The 18,987-nt window shown below is 36.7% G+C and overlaps 1 protein-coding gene across 1 annotated transcript; it reads right to left on the minus strand.

Moving 5' to 3' along the window:
• Window positions 1–3,944: 3,944 nt before the first annotated feature.
• Window positions 3,945–7,633, minus strand: LOC132144158 (uncharacterized). The gene is made up of 4 exons (XM_059554920.1): window positions 7,608–7,633; window positions 4,688–6,503; window positions 4,271–4,474; window positions 3,945–4,154 (listed from the first exon to the last, which is right to left on the minus strand). Exons 1-4 carry the CDS (start codon window positions 7,616–7,618, stop codon window positions 3,945–3,947), a joined length of 2,241 nt encoding a protein of 746 aa, XP_059410903.1. The 5' UTR covers window positions 7,619–7,633.
• Window positions 7,634–18,987: the final 11,354 nt, after the last annotated feature.

Here is an 18,987-nt window from a genome sequence, read left to right on the forward strand (position 1 = left end):
TTTTATTCTTGTGGGTTGTTAGAAAACTCGAGTGAAGCAATAAAGGTCTGTTTATCTGCTCCGAGATTTCACAGCTCCAGCAGCTCAACTTCCTCACAGGAACACACGTTCAGGAAAGTCGTGCCATTTTGAGGGTGTGTCTCAGACCAGCCTGGTTTCATTGTTTAGATGAAGGTATTAGTGTGTTTCTGTGGCTCAGTGGTAGAGCATTGTGATATCAGTGCAAAAGGTTGTGGGTTCAATTCCCAGGGAACACATGTTAGGTAAAAATAATGTTAGCTTGAAAGCACTGTAAGTCACTTTGGATAAAAGTGTCTGTTAAATGCATGTAAACAGCACGTGTGTGGAGGCATATATTGACATTGGGTGCTCAACAAATAATAAAAAAACAAACAAAATTCAGGATATCATAGGCTACAAAAATGCAAATCAATTTAATAATGGACTTCTCACTAGGTAATGTTTTGTGCTAATACATGACATTCATGTTCATTATGAAGGTGTGTCTCTGACAACTGTTCAGTTTGTTCAATGCCATGAGACACATTAGGTGGACTACTGCTGAAAATACAATTATGAGCTGCCAGCTGAACATTATTTTCTATATAGTTATTTTATATTTATTTGTCCTACTGTGTTTGATTGGTTAGTCTGTTTAGCAAATATATGTCAATGTAATGCAAATATGAGATAATAAAGGCTAGGAATAATTTATTCCCCCAATGTTATTCCCGGCGTGTATGACTTCCTTCCTTCTGTGGTAAAGTTATTTTGAGAAATTTCCCCTCACAATTAATTTTAGATCCAAATATATCTCATAAAGCTGTACATGTACAGTACACAACAGGTTTGATGGGTGAACAGCTGGGGTATTTTGTCATGTTTTAAATCTTTTCTTTTGTCAGGTGTTGCGTGTCATGACTTTGTCTGAATTTTCAGGTTTGTCTTGTTAGTAAAAGTAACAGGTATCTATTATATAAAAACATAAAACATACCAACGCCCCTGAAAATAAAACTGCACTGTTTAGCAGGTTCAACTGTAAGGTGTGGAAAGGTGTGTTGATGCTCACATAAACAAAACCTTCTGTGGTTTACAGGAAGTAAAGGGATGAGAGGAAACAGGTTCAGTTACACGAGTGAAGAACAGATAGTGCTGTTTGATGAGATGAACAGCTGATCTGTGTTGGCACACAACACATCTGTCTTCCCTTACCTTCACTTGCTTCATACGACTTTTTTAGATCCTGGAGACTTTTCCTGTAATCGCAGAGAGTTTTTCTGGTTTGTTCAGATCGAAGCATCTTCTCTTTTATTTTATTCTTGTGGGTTGTTAGAAAACTCGGGTGAAGCAATAAAGGTCTGTTTATCTGCTTAGAGATTTCACAGCTCCAGCAGCTCAACTGTATGACTTCCTTTCTTCTGTGGTAAAGTTATTTTGAGAAATTTCCCCTCACAATTAATTTTAGATCCAAATATATCTCATAAAGCTGTACATGTACAGTACACAACAGGTTTGATGGGTGAACAGCTGTGGTATTTTGTCATGTTTGAAATCTTTTCTTTTGTCAGGTGTTTCTTGGTGTGTGTCATGACTTTGTCTGATTTTTCAGGTATATCTTATTGGTAGAAGTATATAAAAACATAAAACACACCAATGCCCCTTAGCAGGTTCAACTGTAAGGTGTGTTAATGCTCAGATTTGAAAAAAAAAAAAAAAAAAAAAAACCTTCTAGGGTTTACAGGAATTAAAGGTTGACAGGGAAACAGGTTCAGTTACACGAGTGAAGAACAGATAGTGCTGTTTGTCTAGATGAACAGCTGACCCACCTAGGAAATGTTCATGTTCTGGGAATGTTTTCAGCGGCTAGTTTTATTTTAGCTCCCAGAATGTTCTGCTAAAAGGTAGGATAACATTCTCTAAAAACATTCTAAAAATGTCTATTGATAACATTGTTACAACATTATTCTTTAACATTCTAATAAAGCTTCCCATCACACTAGATGTGGACTGACATTGCTCAGAAGTCAGATGTTGGTTCACAGCAAAATCCCCAGTGTTAATTTAACACTCTGAGTGTGGACTCATATAAACTCTGAAGCAGTGTTAAAAGTAACACTGAAGCAGAGTTGAAGTTAAAGGTGTAATACGCAAAAAAAATTGTCCTCTAGAGGGCGCTATATTCCAAACAACAACAACGGCGTAGTTTGATGACGATGTGTAGGAGCGTGGAATGATGGGAACTGTTGTTTTCAACTCCACCGGGGATATTGAGTCAGACGGGAATCGAATAATCATTCATGGATGAGGTAAAGTTCTATTTTTATAAATGTTGTGTTTAATGACATGCTGTTGTTTAATTAAAATGAATTAACCGCCAGAAAAGTAAGGTCTAATACTAAATCGGTTATCATAGATGTTACTGTATTTGTCGAATTCATTGTTGTGATAACGAGGCGCAGTTTTACGTGTTCTAAACAATTGATGTAAAAGTACATCCGAACATACCCACATCATTTGCCAAAATACTGATTAATCTTTATGTATAACACATGCTATATTTATTTACATGGCCATAAACACCAGACGTGATAAACAATGTCAATAAACTAAACCTAAAGCAATACTTTCCTTACATAAACATAACTATTACAGAATGCTACATTTGGAATATATAAAATTTAAGCATGCTGATTTGCAACTTATATGTGACTTAGGATTATGCACTCTACATAACTATGTAAAAGTGAAAACATTATATACATTTTCAAGTTTATTTTTATGTATATCTATGTATTGTCAGCTGCCATGTCATATCTGTTTGTACAATTATTTATATTTGCTTATGTGTTGTTATGTTGCAGGAAGACACAGATGGGTGATTCTCATGAAATCCAGATATAGAAGGTGTCTACCATCAGAATTTTTAAAATGCCCTTGAAGCCAATTTTCTTTTTGCACATATAAGATTGAGGTCTGAACTTACTATAACCATTATTTTTAGAAGATTTAAAAAAATATTTCCTATATAACTCTTACATTTTTTTAGATGAAGTCCATAAAAAATTATCATTACCGCAACATGACATTACATTAAATATATGGTTAAAAATTTGTATTTTTGGCTAATGTTAAAGTAGACCCTTATTACTCATGCTCAAAGCTATGTAAAACTCTGGAAAGATTACTTTTTCATATTTATTATTTTTTGTAATTTCCTTATTTTCTCTCATTACCGAAACATGCGTGATGATTTACAATTTCTTTTATTTAATTGTTTTACTAAAAGATACCGTACACATTTGTCATGTAGCAGACCTTAAATAAGCAGTGTTGTATAATATGTATATACATTTTAAAACAAAGTATGATTATCTAATTATTGCTTAATTTGTAAAAAAATATACATGTTGCGGTAATGAAAATGCCATTTCGGTAATGAGGATCAATGTTTCGGAAATGATATTTAGCTCACACATTCACTGTTGACAAAGGAGTTTGATGCTTAAACCTATTTTACATATTTAAAACTCATACAATTTTTAAAAGAACATTTATTTCATAAACAGTGTTTAATTTTCTCATTTATCGTAATCATCGCAGTACCATGCCTTGTGTTAACAAGTTACAATCTTATGCTCTTCTTAAGAATCATGTCATGTAGCCTACACTGAAGTACTAATAATTATACAACCATTAGTATACATTTTATCATTCTAGTTAAACATACAACCATGTGATGAGAACTTTTTCAATGTAACATATCGTCATGTGGTCCTGAGAACATTTAAATATAACAGCATCATGTGCTCTTGTAAAAATAATTTAGTTTAGCTAAAACACTTTGAATAGCAGCAACTCGATTTATGAGTTGGTCAAACAACTAAAACAAACAACTGGAACGACTGCTCTGTACCAATCACGTTTTCCCTCAACTGTAACTCATTCATGAGCATTTCTTGTGTTTTGCCCATATGTCAGGTAAAATGCAGAAATGTCTAGCAGAGGAGGTGACAGGAAGTGGTTCTGGGATTATGTCCCGTATGTCCTGACGATAGTACCAGACCCTTTCTCCTGGAAATCTGATGCTTGGTACATAGAAGCGGTTCTCCCCGGCACAATTCATGGTGTCGACTTCATACTGCCCTTCAGCAATCTGTTTTAAAAACATTTGTATAGCCTCTAGCCTCTTTTGACTGGACAGCATGTACTGTAATATAATGTAACTGAGAAATATTGACACATTAACAGAAATCTTGAAATTAAATTCACCTGTGTGACTGTACCAGGAAACAAGTCACCATCGTATTCAACCAGGACCCACTTTCCAACCTCTATGGTGGCCTCTGTTCTGTCAGGGTCCTCATCTCTTCCCTCAGAGAACATGTGGCAATTTGTAGAAAAGCACTGGCAATTTTTTCCACAAAAGCATGACACCTCCCGTGTATTTATGACTCCTGGTTTTGTGGATGTCAGCTGTTAGGGTTGAATTGAAAAAGACACAATAACTCAGTTACATTATTTTATGAGATTATTTCAGATACTGGTGTGGTCTGCTTTCCATGTTAATTACATGGAGAATTTAACTTATTTATTTAACTTCTGTAACTACATACTACTTAACTACATTTACCTATTAAACTACATTTCTTCATATTTAATCATATAATTACATAAATGTTGACTCACTTGGTGTATTTTCAGTGTCCCAGGAACTGCTTTCAGGTTGGGGGGAACCAATTCGCAGCTGGCCTTTATTTTCTCCTCTGATACTTTGTACAGAGTCACTGATGAATTGTTCTTCAGCTGCTCATACAGAGAGTCTGCATCAGGAATACTGGTCCCATAAGAAACAATTCTGTCCGCAAGATTCTTCAAGGCCCCACCAACTCCATCTGGTGCACCTTTGCCATGTGATGCCTCAGTATAGTTCCAGGTCACCCATTCAAATCCATGCATAAAGGGCACAGTGGAGGCTAGATAGAAAGATGTTTTGTTTCTATACTGGGAAGTTGGGCCATCTGAAATGAAATGTAGGTTGTGGACTTCAGGATACTTTCCTCGTATGTATCTCAGCACTGGGTCAAGATGAGCCCAGGTTGCCACTGCATCGTGCTGTAGAGATGATGAGAGGGATGCGAAGGCTTCCACTCTGCCCCTACTGAGATAGAGTACCCCGGTGTGGAGGGTTACCTGATCATTCCCAGTTCCAAAATGGGTGTCCTTGATTTCTTTGGCATATTTGCAGCTGTAATTTTCGCTGTAATCCACATGTACAGCAACAGCATCATCTGTCAGGGTATCTTTCATTGCTTTCAATGACAAATATTGGTTCTTGACATTAAACATGTGAATGGCAAAACCTGGAAGGTGTTCTGTTGTTAGGGCCAGCAACCGCTCAATGGATGAGGTACGTTTTTCAAGGACCGTTTTCTTTGTCTGCCTTTCCTCTGTAGATCCATCCTTGAGGGTCTTTGTTACAGTGACAGACCTTGTGACCCACTCTTGCCAGATGACAGTGTTCCCCTGAGTGAGAGGATCTAAGGATGTGGGAAAGGTCTTTTCAATGCATTTTTGACATCTGCTGTACATGCAGGACATGTTGCCAGTGTCACACACACTGGACTGCACAAGATCCTCTGGGCTTGATGTTTCAATGATACCCAGTTGCTGCATTCTTTTTAATTTAAAGCCAATGTTCTCATGTATTTTACATGCACACGTCTCTCTGTCTTTAACTTTAGGCCTAATAATCCAAAATGGCCTCAATCTAAAGAACTGAGCTTTGGACACTGTTTGCTCAGGATGTTCAACAAGGAAGCGTTGATGGAGTTTTGCCAAGGTGTCTGTGAGTGCTCTTTTTCTATAAATTTGTCCCTTGCGACGAATCTCTCCAGACTTGCCATTTATGATAGTTGAGACATCATCCCGATGTAGGAACATGCTCACAACCTTGTCAAGTTGTTTGCGCCTGCTATTGATCATCAGTCCCTTTTTAGCCTCTCTGATACTGACCCCCTGTGAAATATTTGCTGGTAGCATTGCACTTTTTGTTCTATTAGCCGCCAGCCTTCTAATTTTTCTGTTTAGTGTCAGCAGTTGTGTTTTCTTTGCCCTAAGTTTCTCTTCAACATACCTTAGTTTTGCTCTTAATTTGGCCACAGTCCTTGATGCCCGCTCTCTTTTTTTAATGACTGGCCGTGTTCTCTGGGGGGTGGATGCCTCAATTGGCCCTTTCAGGTCTAAACTTTCTTTTGCTGGTGTTCTGTTCAGACTTTCATTATTTGTGTCTAGTTCCTGTCTGTTATTTTCTTCATTTCCAAAGGAATTTTCTGTCTCACTTAATGAAGATGTTGGGGTTAGATCTAGAAGTGCTTGCTCTTGCTTTTTTTTTCTGTAATATTTTGCCGAATTTTTCTTCCACATTTTTTTTTTTCTCTCATGCTGTCTACTTGTGAGGTCCTGAGTAGTCTTAATTTTACCATTTTCTTTACGTTTCCGATACCTGAAAAAGAAAAAATAATGAAAGGTGAAATGCAGTAAGCACTGACATAAATACAAACTTTGGACACAATTTGCACACAATTTTTCATTTATGAATGGTAGGTGTGTGTGTGTGTGTGTGCATGCGTGTGTGATATTAGTGAAAGAGAGTGTGTGTATCTACAATATAGTGTATACTGTACAATTATGTCAGCCTTCACATTTGCATGTCAACAACTGTGTGTTTGTGTGTGTGTGTGTGTGTGTGTACTTATGTTTCTGTGCGCGTACATGTGTCTGTGTGGGAATGAGTGCAAGTGTTGGTCAAAACAATTAATCCAAGTTATATTTGCTCCCTATTATCGCCCTGTCCCCTGACCTTTCTCTCTCCTTTCTTCTGTACTCCTCAAGTAACACTGGATTACTATATATTTTTTCCCTATGCTTTGCAAGCCTGTCTTTCGCTGATGCCCTTTTCTTTTCAACTGATGCTTGCCTGTAACAAAATATACAATATCCATCTTGATTGAATGTAACATTTTATAAAAAAGACATAGAAATACATTGTTTTACAGTAAAATATTAAATAATTAAATTAAATATTACATTTATAGTAGGTGGCTATACTGCATTCATACTCCTTTTTGTGGAAGCACTTCATAAAAATGAAAAATTAGTGAGCCTTGCTGGGGGGGTTGTAATAGCTATTTTGTTTACGCAATCTGTTCAAGAAGTGTTTAAGGCAAATATCAAGTTATATTGAAATTAGCAAGAGTTATAGTGCACGTTCCTCCTTCATAAGTCTTTTTCTCATTACTGAAACATTGAGTATCTCCACCGCAACAGGCCTTCAATTGTTGCGGTGAATGATAATGGTGTTGCGGAGGATGAGCGACCTTAAACATTTTTGCTTACTGTGGAAGCTAAATGAGGGTTAGCTAAACTTTCCCTCTCTTTTTATATTTAGACCATAATGGGGTATATAGTAATCAAAAATTTAAACTGGCAACATTTTTTAAAACTTCACAAACTCATGTTTCGGTAATGAGAACTAAAATGTTGTGTAGGTACTTTGACAAACAAAATTTTAACTTTTATCTGGAGAAAAAAAATAAGAACTGCTTACCTGGTAGCCATCTTGAGTGTCACAGTCAATTATGTCCCTTCCAGCAAAACTCCTTGAAAATGTTAGTTCCTTGAGGACTTAAACAACGATTGAAAATTGTTGCGGAGGATGAGAAAATTGGTCTTGGACACATTTATATTCCTTATTATTTTTACTACATTTACCACTGATCACCAAATACCACATGTTTATTTACTGTAAATGTTTATAGTACAACATGCACTGAAGCTTTTTATTTTTTATATTTTTTAATTATAAAAAATTCCACCTCAAAGAACCCAAATCCAGTCATGGACACGTTGCGGTAATGAGAAATTTTCCCTTAAATGTGAAAAAAATAAATAAATTGGTATTTATGATGTAATTTGAAATCATGTGCAAAATAGTAGATGAAGAGATGTTTATAACTGTATCTTTCTTATTTTGATAGCATTTACTTTTATCATCAAAATGTTTCATGACACCTCATAAGTCTAATTTCGCGAGAATCACCCAGATAGATCCTCATTGGATGTATCCATGTCAAATACTGATGAGACCTGGAGTCCTCCCCAGAGCAGCTGGCATGAAGCATCACATGGAAGAACAAAAGGTGGAGACAGAGGAAAAAGAAAAGGGATGGGAAGAGCAAAAGGGATTGGAAGAGCTTACAGAGTGGAAGAAAAAAACTGGAGCGGTTGAACTCAGCAGTGTAACAAGAGGAAAAACATCAAGTAGACGTAGAAGGTCTACAGGGGGAAGACAAGCAGCAAGAGGAAGAGGAAACACTGCATCATCTGGACTGTGCGAAGAGGACAGATTGAGGGTGTCTAGGCTGCAAGAGGACAGGATGTTGATGACACAGGTGAGTATTGACATACTTCAAGTATCCAAAATAGTTTCAGCATTTGGCATTAACTTATGAAATGTGCAATTTCAGAATCTTATAGGAAATATGAATGTGGCTGAAGCTCAAGGACTCTTGATTAGAGTAATGAATAGAGAACCAGGCCTCATCTTTGATGTCCTCCAACCACCTGCTCATCAAGAGGAACACCAATTACCGGATGTACCTCGATGGTGTTCTTGCACAAGATGCATTGAAATGCCATCTGATATAGAAAAAAAATGTTGTGGCATGACAGACAGCACATGTGTAAGCATGTTGCCCCACATGTCGTTATACATATTGGATGAGCAGGTATTGCGCTTGTCACGCCGTTTAAGAAATGACATTTATGCAATTCATGACACACAGGAGCCTGGGGATGACAACCGGGAATACCGCTATGCTGCTTACAGAAATTTTGTCTTGTGGCAGTGTGGTTCACTTGGGGCGGGAAACCGCATTGTCATCCCTAGCTGCTGTGTGCGCAGAGTCCGTGAGAAATTCCCTGACCCAAATGGGCAGTACACTGGATTCATCGCTGCTGTGTTGTAGAAACATGCTGCTTAGTCAGGTTCACCTATAAACGGGTATTTATGTTTAAAGGACTTGTTTAGTTGTCATTTATAATTATTTATTCAATGTTACATTTTTATTTATATGCTGTCTTACCTGTTTGGTAAAAAAAAAGTTTGCCACTGTTCAATTTAAAATGTATTACAAATATAAAGAATATGTTATTCTTTATTTGCTGCGTTCTTCTTAAGAACCTGTTTAGAAGAGTGATATTGTAAATAAAACAACTGTTTTTGTTTTTTTGGTAAGATTTATTTATAACAAATAAAAAAAAATTTGTGAAATGATTTACCATTTATTTACATATTTGATAACTTTTCTAAGGTGTCAGTTACAAACATTTTTAGGTATATGCATCAAGTTTCAGGATAAAATTAAACTATAAAATTGTTTGGCTGACTAAGTTGAAGGTAGACTTCTGAACTTGTGGGTTCAGATTGCTGAGGTTTTAGCTCACTGCTTGTCTCTTGACTCTGGTAGTGTAGAGCTTGCTCCTTTTTGAAAAAAGGAAAGAAAAAAAGAAACAATTGAAATTATATGAAAATTAATAAGTGCAATTTATAAATGAAGCCTAACATTGCACTGATCGATAACACTAGTAAATAAAATAGAGAGTTGTCATACAATCTGTTCTAAATTACGATAAATAACATATTTTAGATGTATATATAGATTTGCATAATTATCCTAAAACAGACATCTTAGCTAAGATTTTTTGCTGTACATACCTATGCCTCTACTGACATGTGACTCCAGAATGCTGTCAATCGAAGGAGGTTGGACACTTGGAAGGAGGCCTAGTGTCCTGGGGTCCTCAGGCCTTGGAACCCTACGCCTTGGCATCCCCACATCAGCCTGGAGTCTTGCGCGCACAATTTCCGCTTGCAGATCAGGAATGTAACTGTAGTCTTTAGCCATCTTCAAGGCATATACAGTCCATCTACCAGTTTTCTTCTGGAACTGTCTGCGAAAGCTGTAATGAAAAATAATTTGTATTTAGACAAAAAAAAATTACGCAGAAATAAATGGATAATAAGACGCATTCGAAGGACGAAATATCAAGTTCAACAGAAAGTTCTGTGTGATAGAAAATATTTTTGGCCATTTTTGTTGAGCATTGGCGGTCGATCTATATGGTGGTTATAATCCAGGGCTGCGAGTAGAGTTCTTGCCTCGTAGACCAGTGGTGAGAAGCTGAACCGCTTGCTGATGTACATCAACAAGTGATTGTGGAATGATTCCAGCTCACAGGTTGATCTGGAGAAATAAATTAGCCTATGTTCATATTTCGAGTAGTATTCAAAACATTGATCACAGTGATGACTACTGGTTACTAATTCCATTTTGAAACAGACATGAAGGTGCTTCCATAAGTTACCTGAAAGGTAGATATCGATGGACATTTCTGAGCCACCTCTTTTTTAGAACTATCGTTTCCAGTGCCTTGTGAGCTTTGGAACCACTCTCCAGCCATTGCTTGTCTTGTATTTCTGGCAGGCTACCGTGCAGGCAGTGACCAAGATACCATTCGTGCTCATTTGTGACATGGTGCAGCACACTGCGCCATAGTTTCTAAAAAACAAATCTTGTAATCAAGACCATACAGTCGAAGAACAAATAAAGCATAGATATTGTAATGTGCTATCCATTCGTCCATCTGCTGTGTAGTGCACAATAAATCAATAAATGAGATTTGATTTCATATTTCAGAAAAATGCATTAAAAAAATTTTAAGCAAGAGGCTAAAAAATTATTGAATTGTAATAATACTTTAAAAAAATGTTTAAAATATTTTCAGCACATAGAATGACATGTAGGTATTGCATAGATTTTTTTTTTTTTTTAAATGCCATAGAACATACCTAATACAACTACACCATCCTTACTCTTCATACGTTGAATTGCAGCACATCTTTTGTCCTCCCACATGTCCTTTATTGCTCCAAAGCAGTAAGTGTCCTGTATATTAAAAAAAAAAAGTGTTCTTTCCTACAAAGCCCATGTTCATGTATTTAAACAGGTGTGCCACTTTGTAGTAGTTATTTCCCGAGAGCAGAATGTTAGTGGCCATCATGAAGTCTCCTGCTTGCATTCCAAATTTCATTGTAGGCTGCGAATTCCAAGTCCACACTTTGTGCCCATTTGAACAGATCTATAAGACAAAATACACAAGAGTGATTGCAATACATACAAACAACGAATTTCCAAAAATTATATGCATTGAGTTAAAATGTATATGGATTACAATAAAAAACTACTTTTAAAGTCTTGTTTGGAATTTGAAACTGTATTCATCTATATATGTAGGTTCACTAAGCTGAATAGAGACTGAGACTATGATATACATCTTTTTTATAACGAAAACAACAATAGGTTTTGTGTGACATGCACCTATTAAAATATATATTTTTTCCTAAGTTCATATGCTAACATACAGAATTATTGTTTTGCATTTATTTTATTACCCATTGAATGACACTTGCTGTTCCCCTTGAAGTCAGGTGGACTTCAAAAGGTGGTGAAGCCCGGCAGGTTTTACAATTCACCACTGGTAGCTGTAGAAGTTTGACCAACTGTTTCAACTGTGCTTCATATACAATAGATGCCCGTTGTCCAATTATGTCCTCCTCACACATGACTTTGTTGCTAGCATCAGATGTAAGGACATGATCTTCATGTAGGGGTATCACTTCATCTTCTTGTGTTAGATGGACAGTCTCTTCGAGATCAATTACTTTAAGCTCCTCGATTTTTCTAAAGTCATTAGTTCCTTCACCAGTTCTGTAAATACATATATCAATATTTACAACATTGTATTATTAGCATGTACAAGAAAAATAGTTTTTTCTATACTTTCATTTTGTTAGGGAAAAAAGAATGTGTAAAGCCTGGAAGCCAAAAACATTGATAATATAACAGTTACAGTACGTCAATCAGTTGATATTATTTTGTTTTACCTATATCTGTATTAAAATACATGATTCATGCAGACAAACCTAAGACAGATAGAGGGAACATAATCCTCATCAGAAGTGCTGTCCTCACGGTAGGGCTGGGCGATATATCGAACGATATGATCATGCGCATCTAATCAGTAAAGCTGCTTCCGTGATCACCGCTAAAATCTCCATCACCTGCTTATAACTGGAGTGGCATATAATAGACAGAGCCGTAGATCGCTGACAAGCCACGCCATATCGTGTTCATTATCGCAGATGAATCGCCTTCGATAATGAACGCGATATGGCGTGGCTTGTCAGCGATCTACGGCTCTGTCTATCAGAGGTGGGACTTTCAAGTCACAAGCAAGTCTTCAAGTCATATTCAAGTCCTCAAAGGGTTAACGCTAAAGAGATAATCAAGTGACTAATTAAATGATGATTGTGCATTAGTGATGAACATCTGCTGTTAACAATCAACATCACTGAAGTAAAGAGAACCACAAGAACTACAACTGAATTTAGCCACAGCCTTCAAATGAAAAAAAAAAGTAAAAGAAAAAAAAAACTATGCCACCATAATTGTGGTCAGGGTTTGCTTTAAGTAGTGTCTTGACCCTTTTACTAATTCAAACCAATTTGATTCAAAACAATTGCAATATTGTTTTTGCAACAAACATGTATGCATTGCTGAGTCGAACCTTGCAGTAACAGATGACCTTATGCTTTTTCTGCTTATAACTCATGATGACTGAACATCATGAAATTGTGTTTATCTTTGGATAGTAGACTGACACTCAGCTATTACTGAACTGAAGTAAAAAAAATCACAATGCTTCAATGTTTAAAGACACAAAAGGAGACAATCAGTTCAGGTTTTTAGACAAACACACTTATCACACGATCCTCAACAGTGGTGACAATTTTTCATACTGCAGTGCATGACGGGAGTTTTTACTAAGGTTTTACCCAGCATGCAACATTTTGTTGATTGTCACCACTGTTGAGAGTCATATGCTGGTTCTTGATGTCTGTGTGTGTCTACAGAGTATAGTTTTTTAAATTTTGTATGCACTTAGTAGATTTAAAATTCATTTAATTTTTTTTTCCATAGTGTAGTTTTACTGGGTTGATTATGCCAAACTTAAATAGAGCTAATGTTAATTTGATTGTAATCTGACCACCTATCACATACAGATTAATGTCTTCTCTCTGCCCCACTAAAGCAAACACTGATCTCCATTATGGTTGCATCACTTTAACCAATAAAACATCAACATCTGATCCTCTGTAATTCTCAAGAACAGCAGGTGTTCATCATTAATGCACAATCATCACTCAATCACTTAATTATCTCATTAACTTTAACCCTTTGAGGACTTGGGATATGACTTGAAGACTTGCTTGTGACTTGAAAGTCTTCCAACTCTGGTAAAAGCTGAATGTCAGTCAACAATCCAAAGACTATCTCACGATGTCCAAGTCAACATGAGTTATAAGCAGAAAAAGCATAAGATCATCTGTTACTACAAGGTTTGATTCAGCAATGCATACATGTTTGTTGCGAAAACAATATTGAAATTGTTTTGAATCAAATTGCTTTGAATTAGTAAAAGGGTCAAGACACTACCTAAAGCAAACCTTGACCACAATTATGGTGGCATAGTGTTTTTTTTTTTCAGTTGAAGGCTGTGGCTAAATTCAGTTGTAGTTTTGTGTTTCGCTTTACTTCAGTGATGTTGATTGTTAACAGCAGAAGTTCATCACTAATGTACAATCATCATTTAATTAGTCACTTAATTATCTTATTAACTTTAACCCTTTGAGGACTTGGATATGACTTGAAGACTTGCTTGTGACTTGAAAGTCCCACCTCTGCTGTCTATTAAATGCCACTCCCATTAGGTGATGGAGATTTTAGCGGTGATCACGGAAGCAGCTTTACTGATTAGATGCGCATGATCATATCGTTCGATATATCGCCCAGCCCTACCTCACGGTCTATTTCCCATGATGTATCATCTGGGTGTTTAAAATCAATTCTGCAAAATACATAATAGTAGTATTAGTAGTGGTAGAACTAATACTAAAAATAATAACCAAGTACAGTATACAGAAAATTACACAAACAGGAGTAGACAGCAAACAGCATTTTGTAACAATGCATTACACCACTTACACTGTGTTCTGAAGATCATTGGCATTTTCGCTCACAGTAATGGTGGACTCATCATGGAAGCTCATCTTTGAAAAACTGCACCACAACAAAAAAAGAAAAAAAAAGTAGGTTTGTAATGGCGGTATGCATAACAATTTATTCTTATTATCAGCCTATATGATAAAATCATTTTTATCAACACATCTTTGTATTACAACACATGTAATAGTCACCTTTCATGTAATAGCCGTTCATCGCTTTCTGACATAGAAAGGTGTTCGACTCCAGGCTCCAGAAAACACTGATCTCTGTGAAGCATATTTCATAAATTTATCCAATGTAATTCTATTCATAAACTCTGATAAATTATATAAAACAAATTTGCCAATGACTACCTCTCTGATGGTGAGTCAATGGACGAAGCTATGGTGGAGAGGGTTAGAAGAGGCATTCCAGGTCTCTTGTAAGGAGTTGACGTGGCTGGTCCTCCTTTTTGGTAACTTAATAAAAAATAAAAATAAAAAAAAATGTTGGACATTTGACACATCATTTTATGTCGTGAAAAGTTCACCAAAGATGCAGTTTGAAAACATTACAGCCAATAGTTCATAACATGCCTAGAAGTATTCGCAGTGAATATGACCTCACGATTTTTCACATCATATGCATAGACAATGAGACATTCTAACAATAAGACTTACACTGTCTTCTGTATTCAATTTTTATGTCAGTAAAAGAGTCAAAACAATTACTCACCTGTCAAGTAAAACACATGCAAGATCGGCGTCTCTTTCTAGTTGAAGTTTGTCACGAAGTTCTCTCCATTTAGGAAATGCCACACCGATGTTTATCCTGGTTTTATTTCTCTTCTTGTCCCAACTTCTTCTTGGGTCGTTTGGTTGACCTGTACGTTGACGCTTACGTTTTTGAGGCTTGTCTTTGTCGACAGAACCAGCTGCAATTGATAAAGAATAATTGTGCTCCATAACGACTGCACGAAACAGGCTATCGTTTGTTGCTCGATTGACGCTACAACTACAACTTCCGCATTTGTCCAGGACTCCACGCAGTACGAGCGGAAACCGAGGGTAACGCGGATATGACGCAATTGACTGGCGACTCCCAGCTCCCCCCTGCTCTAACGCCCCGTTTCCTTGGTTAAAATTGCAATTTTCTCACGATTTAAAAATAGTTGGAAACATTTGGAATATTGTAAGTAAACAACTTAACAAAATATATAACACTGGCCTTGTGATTTGGGGATATTTTAATGCAAAAATATTGCATATTGCACCTTTAATGAGATAATAAAGAAGTTAATTGAGTTATGATTGACCATTATTGAAGACACCTGATGTTAAAAAGCAGAATCACCAACTGAGAAAATCACAATTTGTGTGTCACCATTATAGTGGTCAGTGTTTGCACTCATTGTTTTTGAGGGGACACAGATATGGGGGGGGGGTCGTCATGTGACACACAACAGACACAACAGCATACTGTTTCAGTAAATTCAGTAAAATTTCAGTATTCGGTACCGATACCAGTGAAAATCCACGGTTCTCGGTACCAATTTCGGTACCAAAGCAAAACACAAAAATATGCTAATTAAAAAAAAAACTTTTTAGCACTAAAAATAAAACCAATGCCATTCTTTATACTTATTTACAATTGTGTTTAAAGTTTTTCTTCAAGTTATATAATTCTGAAAAACAGTAAACAAGTTTCACCCAAATTTAATTTGTCTTTTAATTTATGAAATTTAAACATTTTATTTTTGGTAAATAAAGGGGATTTGCTATTAAAATTAAAACATGGAAGAAATATTGTGATTTATTTCTTTAAAAAAATAAAGTTTAATTATTTTTTTCAACAGTAGCAGTATCACATACATTTTACTAAATAATAGTAATATTTCTAGCACAATGCCTTTATGTAAAAATTATCTTTTAGGCCTAATGAATGCATATTTGTCATTTTAACTGAACTTAAGACTGGTGGTGATGCTTAAGATATTTTTGGTCATTGAGGGTTTCTGTAAAAATTAATAGTAATAGATCATATTAATTATTATTAAAAGACAATACTACTACTAATTCTACTATCATACCAATGTATATACAATGCACTATGAATTGATGAGCTTCTGGGTTCATGAATATCAATCACGTTGTCTGCGTTCGGTCAAAATTATTTGCTGAAATCAAAACAGGGACGGTAAGAGATCAGCGCCAACAATAACATATATATATATATGAAAATTGCCATTTGCGCATTAGCTCCGCCCACTCCTGGAGAAACCGGTATGTCTTCTGCTTGTTCGAAAATGAAATTGAATAATTCTAAATGAACTCCATTATTTTGACAGGAGAAGACAACAAAGAATAGTTTACATATAGTGTGTCGATTCAGCGTGGTAAGACTCTCTCTATCTCTCTCTTTGCATGTGTGAGAAACAGCGCTATCAGTAAAGCGATGGTGAGTCGTGCGCCTTCACACAGAGTTTACAGAGCGTCAAATACAGGTGCGCTGTGCGTCCATTGAGATGAACTGAAAAGTTCAGATCGCTTGATGGAGACAGAACTCTGAAGCTCAGATGCTGAAATTAATGCAAGCGTCATGCGCTTCAGTCTATGTAGTAAACAAACCCGCTCGTCTCTGCCATTCATTAATTCACACAGAGACGCGCAGAACACAGATTCATATTTCAAACAACTTTTGCGGCTTAACATTTACAGATACTGGTCCATATGGAGATTTGATTTGATTAATTTATGCTAACTTTGACAAATTCCATGACTGTCCATATTAAAATGTAAGTTTAATTTTCATGACTGGATTTTGGGATTCCGTTCTCGTTTTCTGCTTCGCGGAAATCATAGCGCTGAACCGGGTTTGAACGGGACCTCGGTACTACCGGTACTTAAAGAAACCTGGTACCGTCACATTTAAAAAATTTTAGTACCGACTTGGTACCGAAGTACCGGGTCTTTTGACAACACTACAACAGCATATTGGCAAATTATTTTTATTAAGAATTATTATTTTATTTTTTCATTTTTATTGGAAACATTCCCAGACGCATGAACTATACCATTAAATATCTCGATTCTCACCTTCATAGATTAGCTATGTTAATAATGATAATATGCAATGGTCAATGTGGCCTAATAATGCAATCTGTTAACTATGCATAAAAACCTGTCTGTTAACTTAAGTAACAGATATGGGTCTCATGCCATAACATATTTTTAATACGACTGACTATATTAAATGTGAATTTAACATTGAAAGTTACTGTGATTATAAAAACGGCTACAGAAAGAGAGCAAATAACATCTACATTATTAAAGAACACTTTCACTGAATGTCTAGAGTTCAGTCACTCTCACAAACTCCCATTAAAATCACTGAAACTGTTAACAATGTGAAATAAATATCTTATTTACAGATTCTTACACACACTTTGTCTTCACTTTGTTGTTTCAGACGAGTGAATTCGCCAGAAAGCAGTATTCAGTCAGTGAGCGAGTGAAGGAAGCACCAGCATTTTAGCGATGACTCAACAGAACACCTTGTAATGGTCATTGCATTCATAAGCTCAACAGAATCTTGTGTGATTGGTTATAATGCACAGCGCTGTAAAAACGCGTCTGTCTTTGGTCCAGCGCCAGCCAGCGAACACAGATCTGAATTTAGCAGCAGCTGATATGACTCACTGAATGTTCTCACGCCGGTGTGACTGTATCAAATATAGAAAATATTAATTGGCTATTTTTTGTCGTTTGGAAGCTGCATTCAACTTGGCTCCCCTCTCTTATGAGTTACACGTACAACAAACTCATGTCATAGTGGTAGCGTGTACTGTGATTGAATGCAGCCTAAGTTATACCTGTCGAACCGTAGACAGCACACGTGGTGTTCATCTAATACAGATCTTCAACACTAGCAAACAATAGCCTTTACAGATTTGCTTTCAATTCAATGCAGATCCAAAGCCACGTCTTCAATGCTCTTGAAGTTCATAAACTTAAGTGAGTGAGTGAAGTGACATTCGGCCAAGTATGGTGACCCATACTCAGAATTTGTGCTCTGCATTTAACCCATCCGAAATGCACACACACACACAGAGCAGTGAACACACACACACACTGTGAGCACACACCCGGAGCAGTGGGCAGCCATTTATGCTGCAGCGCCCGGGGAGCAGTTGGGGGTTCGGTGCCTTGCTCAAGGGCACCTAAGTTGTGGTATTGAGGGTGGAGAGAGAACTGTACATGCACTCCCCCCACCCACAATTCCTGCCGGCCCGAGACTCAAACCCACAACCCTTCGATTGGGAGTCCGATTCTCTAACCACCAGGCCACAACTTCCCCACTTTCTGTAAACTTTCTGTTACAACCGCTTCAGACGCTTAGCGCGCGCGGCAGGGAACTGAACGAATCATTTAAACTGATTCACGAACCAATGCACTGGTTTGCCAACCGGTTTGATCAAGCGTTTTCAGAATTGACTCAAAATAATGAATCATTTGCGAATCGGCAGAGAAAAGTAGACACGTTTGGAATAAACTGATCGCATTTATAAAGTAACGAGAGGAGCGTCGCCCACAGTAACAAAGGAAAAGTACAGATTTTTTCCCCCAAAATGTATTTACATAAAAGTACTAATCTTTAAATATTCTCCAAAAGTATTAGTTACCCCAAAAATGTACTCAAGTAAATGTAACTTGCTACTACCCACCTCTGTCTGCAGATCAGCTGCCCAACTCTCTCCTGTTCCCTCCTCAGGTTATTGGTGACTGTGTGTATGATGATATGTGATGGTGTACCAAAGCTGGA

Source organism: Carassius carassius, chromosome 7 (genome assembly GCF_963082965.1).
Source record: "Carassius carassius chromosome 7, fCarCar2.1, whole genome shotgun sequence".
NCBI lineage: Eukaryota > Metazoa > Chordata > Actinopteri > Cypriniformes > Cyprinidae > Carassius > Carassius carassius.

What these genes read in the sequence shown, in the direction of transcription:
- LOC132144158 (XM_059554920.1), bottom strand. An exon ending in GGACACTGAAAATACACCAA is followed by an intron (nt 4,475 to 4,687) that starts GTGAGTCAACAT and finishes CAACCCTAACAG; the next exon opens with CTGACATCCACAAAACCAGG. An exon ending in TTCCTGGTACAGTCACACAG is followed by an intron (nt 4,155 to 4,270) that starts GTGAATTTAATT and finishes TTTTTAAAACAG; the next exon opens with ATTGCTGAAGGGCAGTATGA.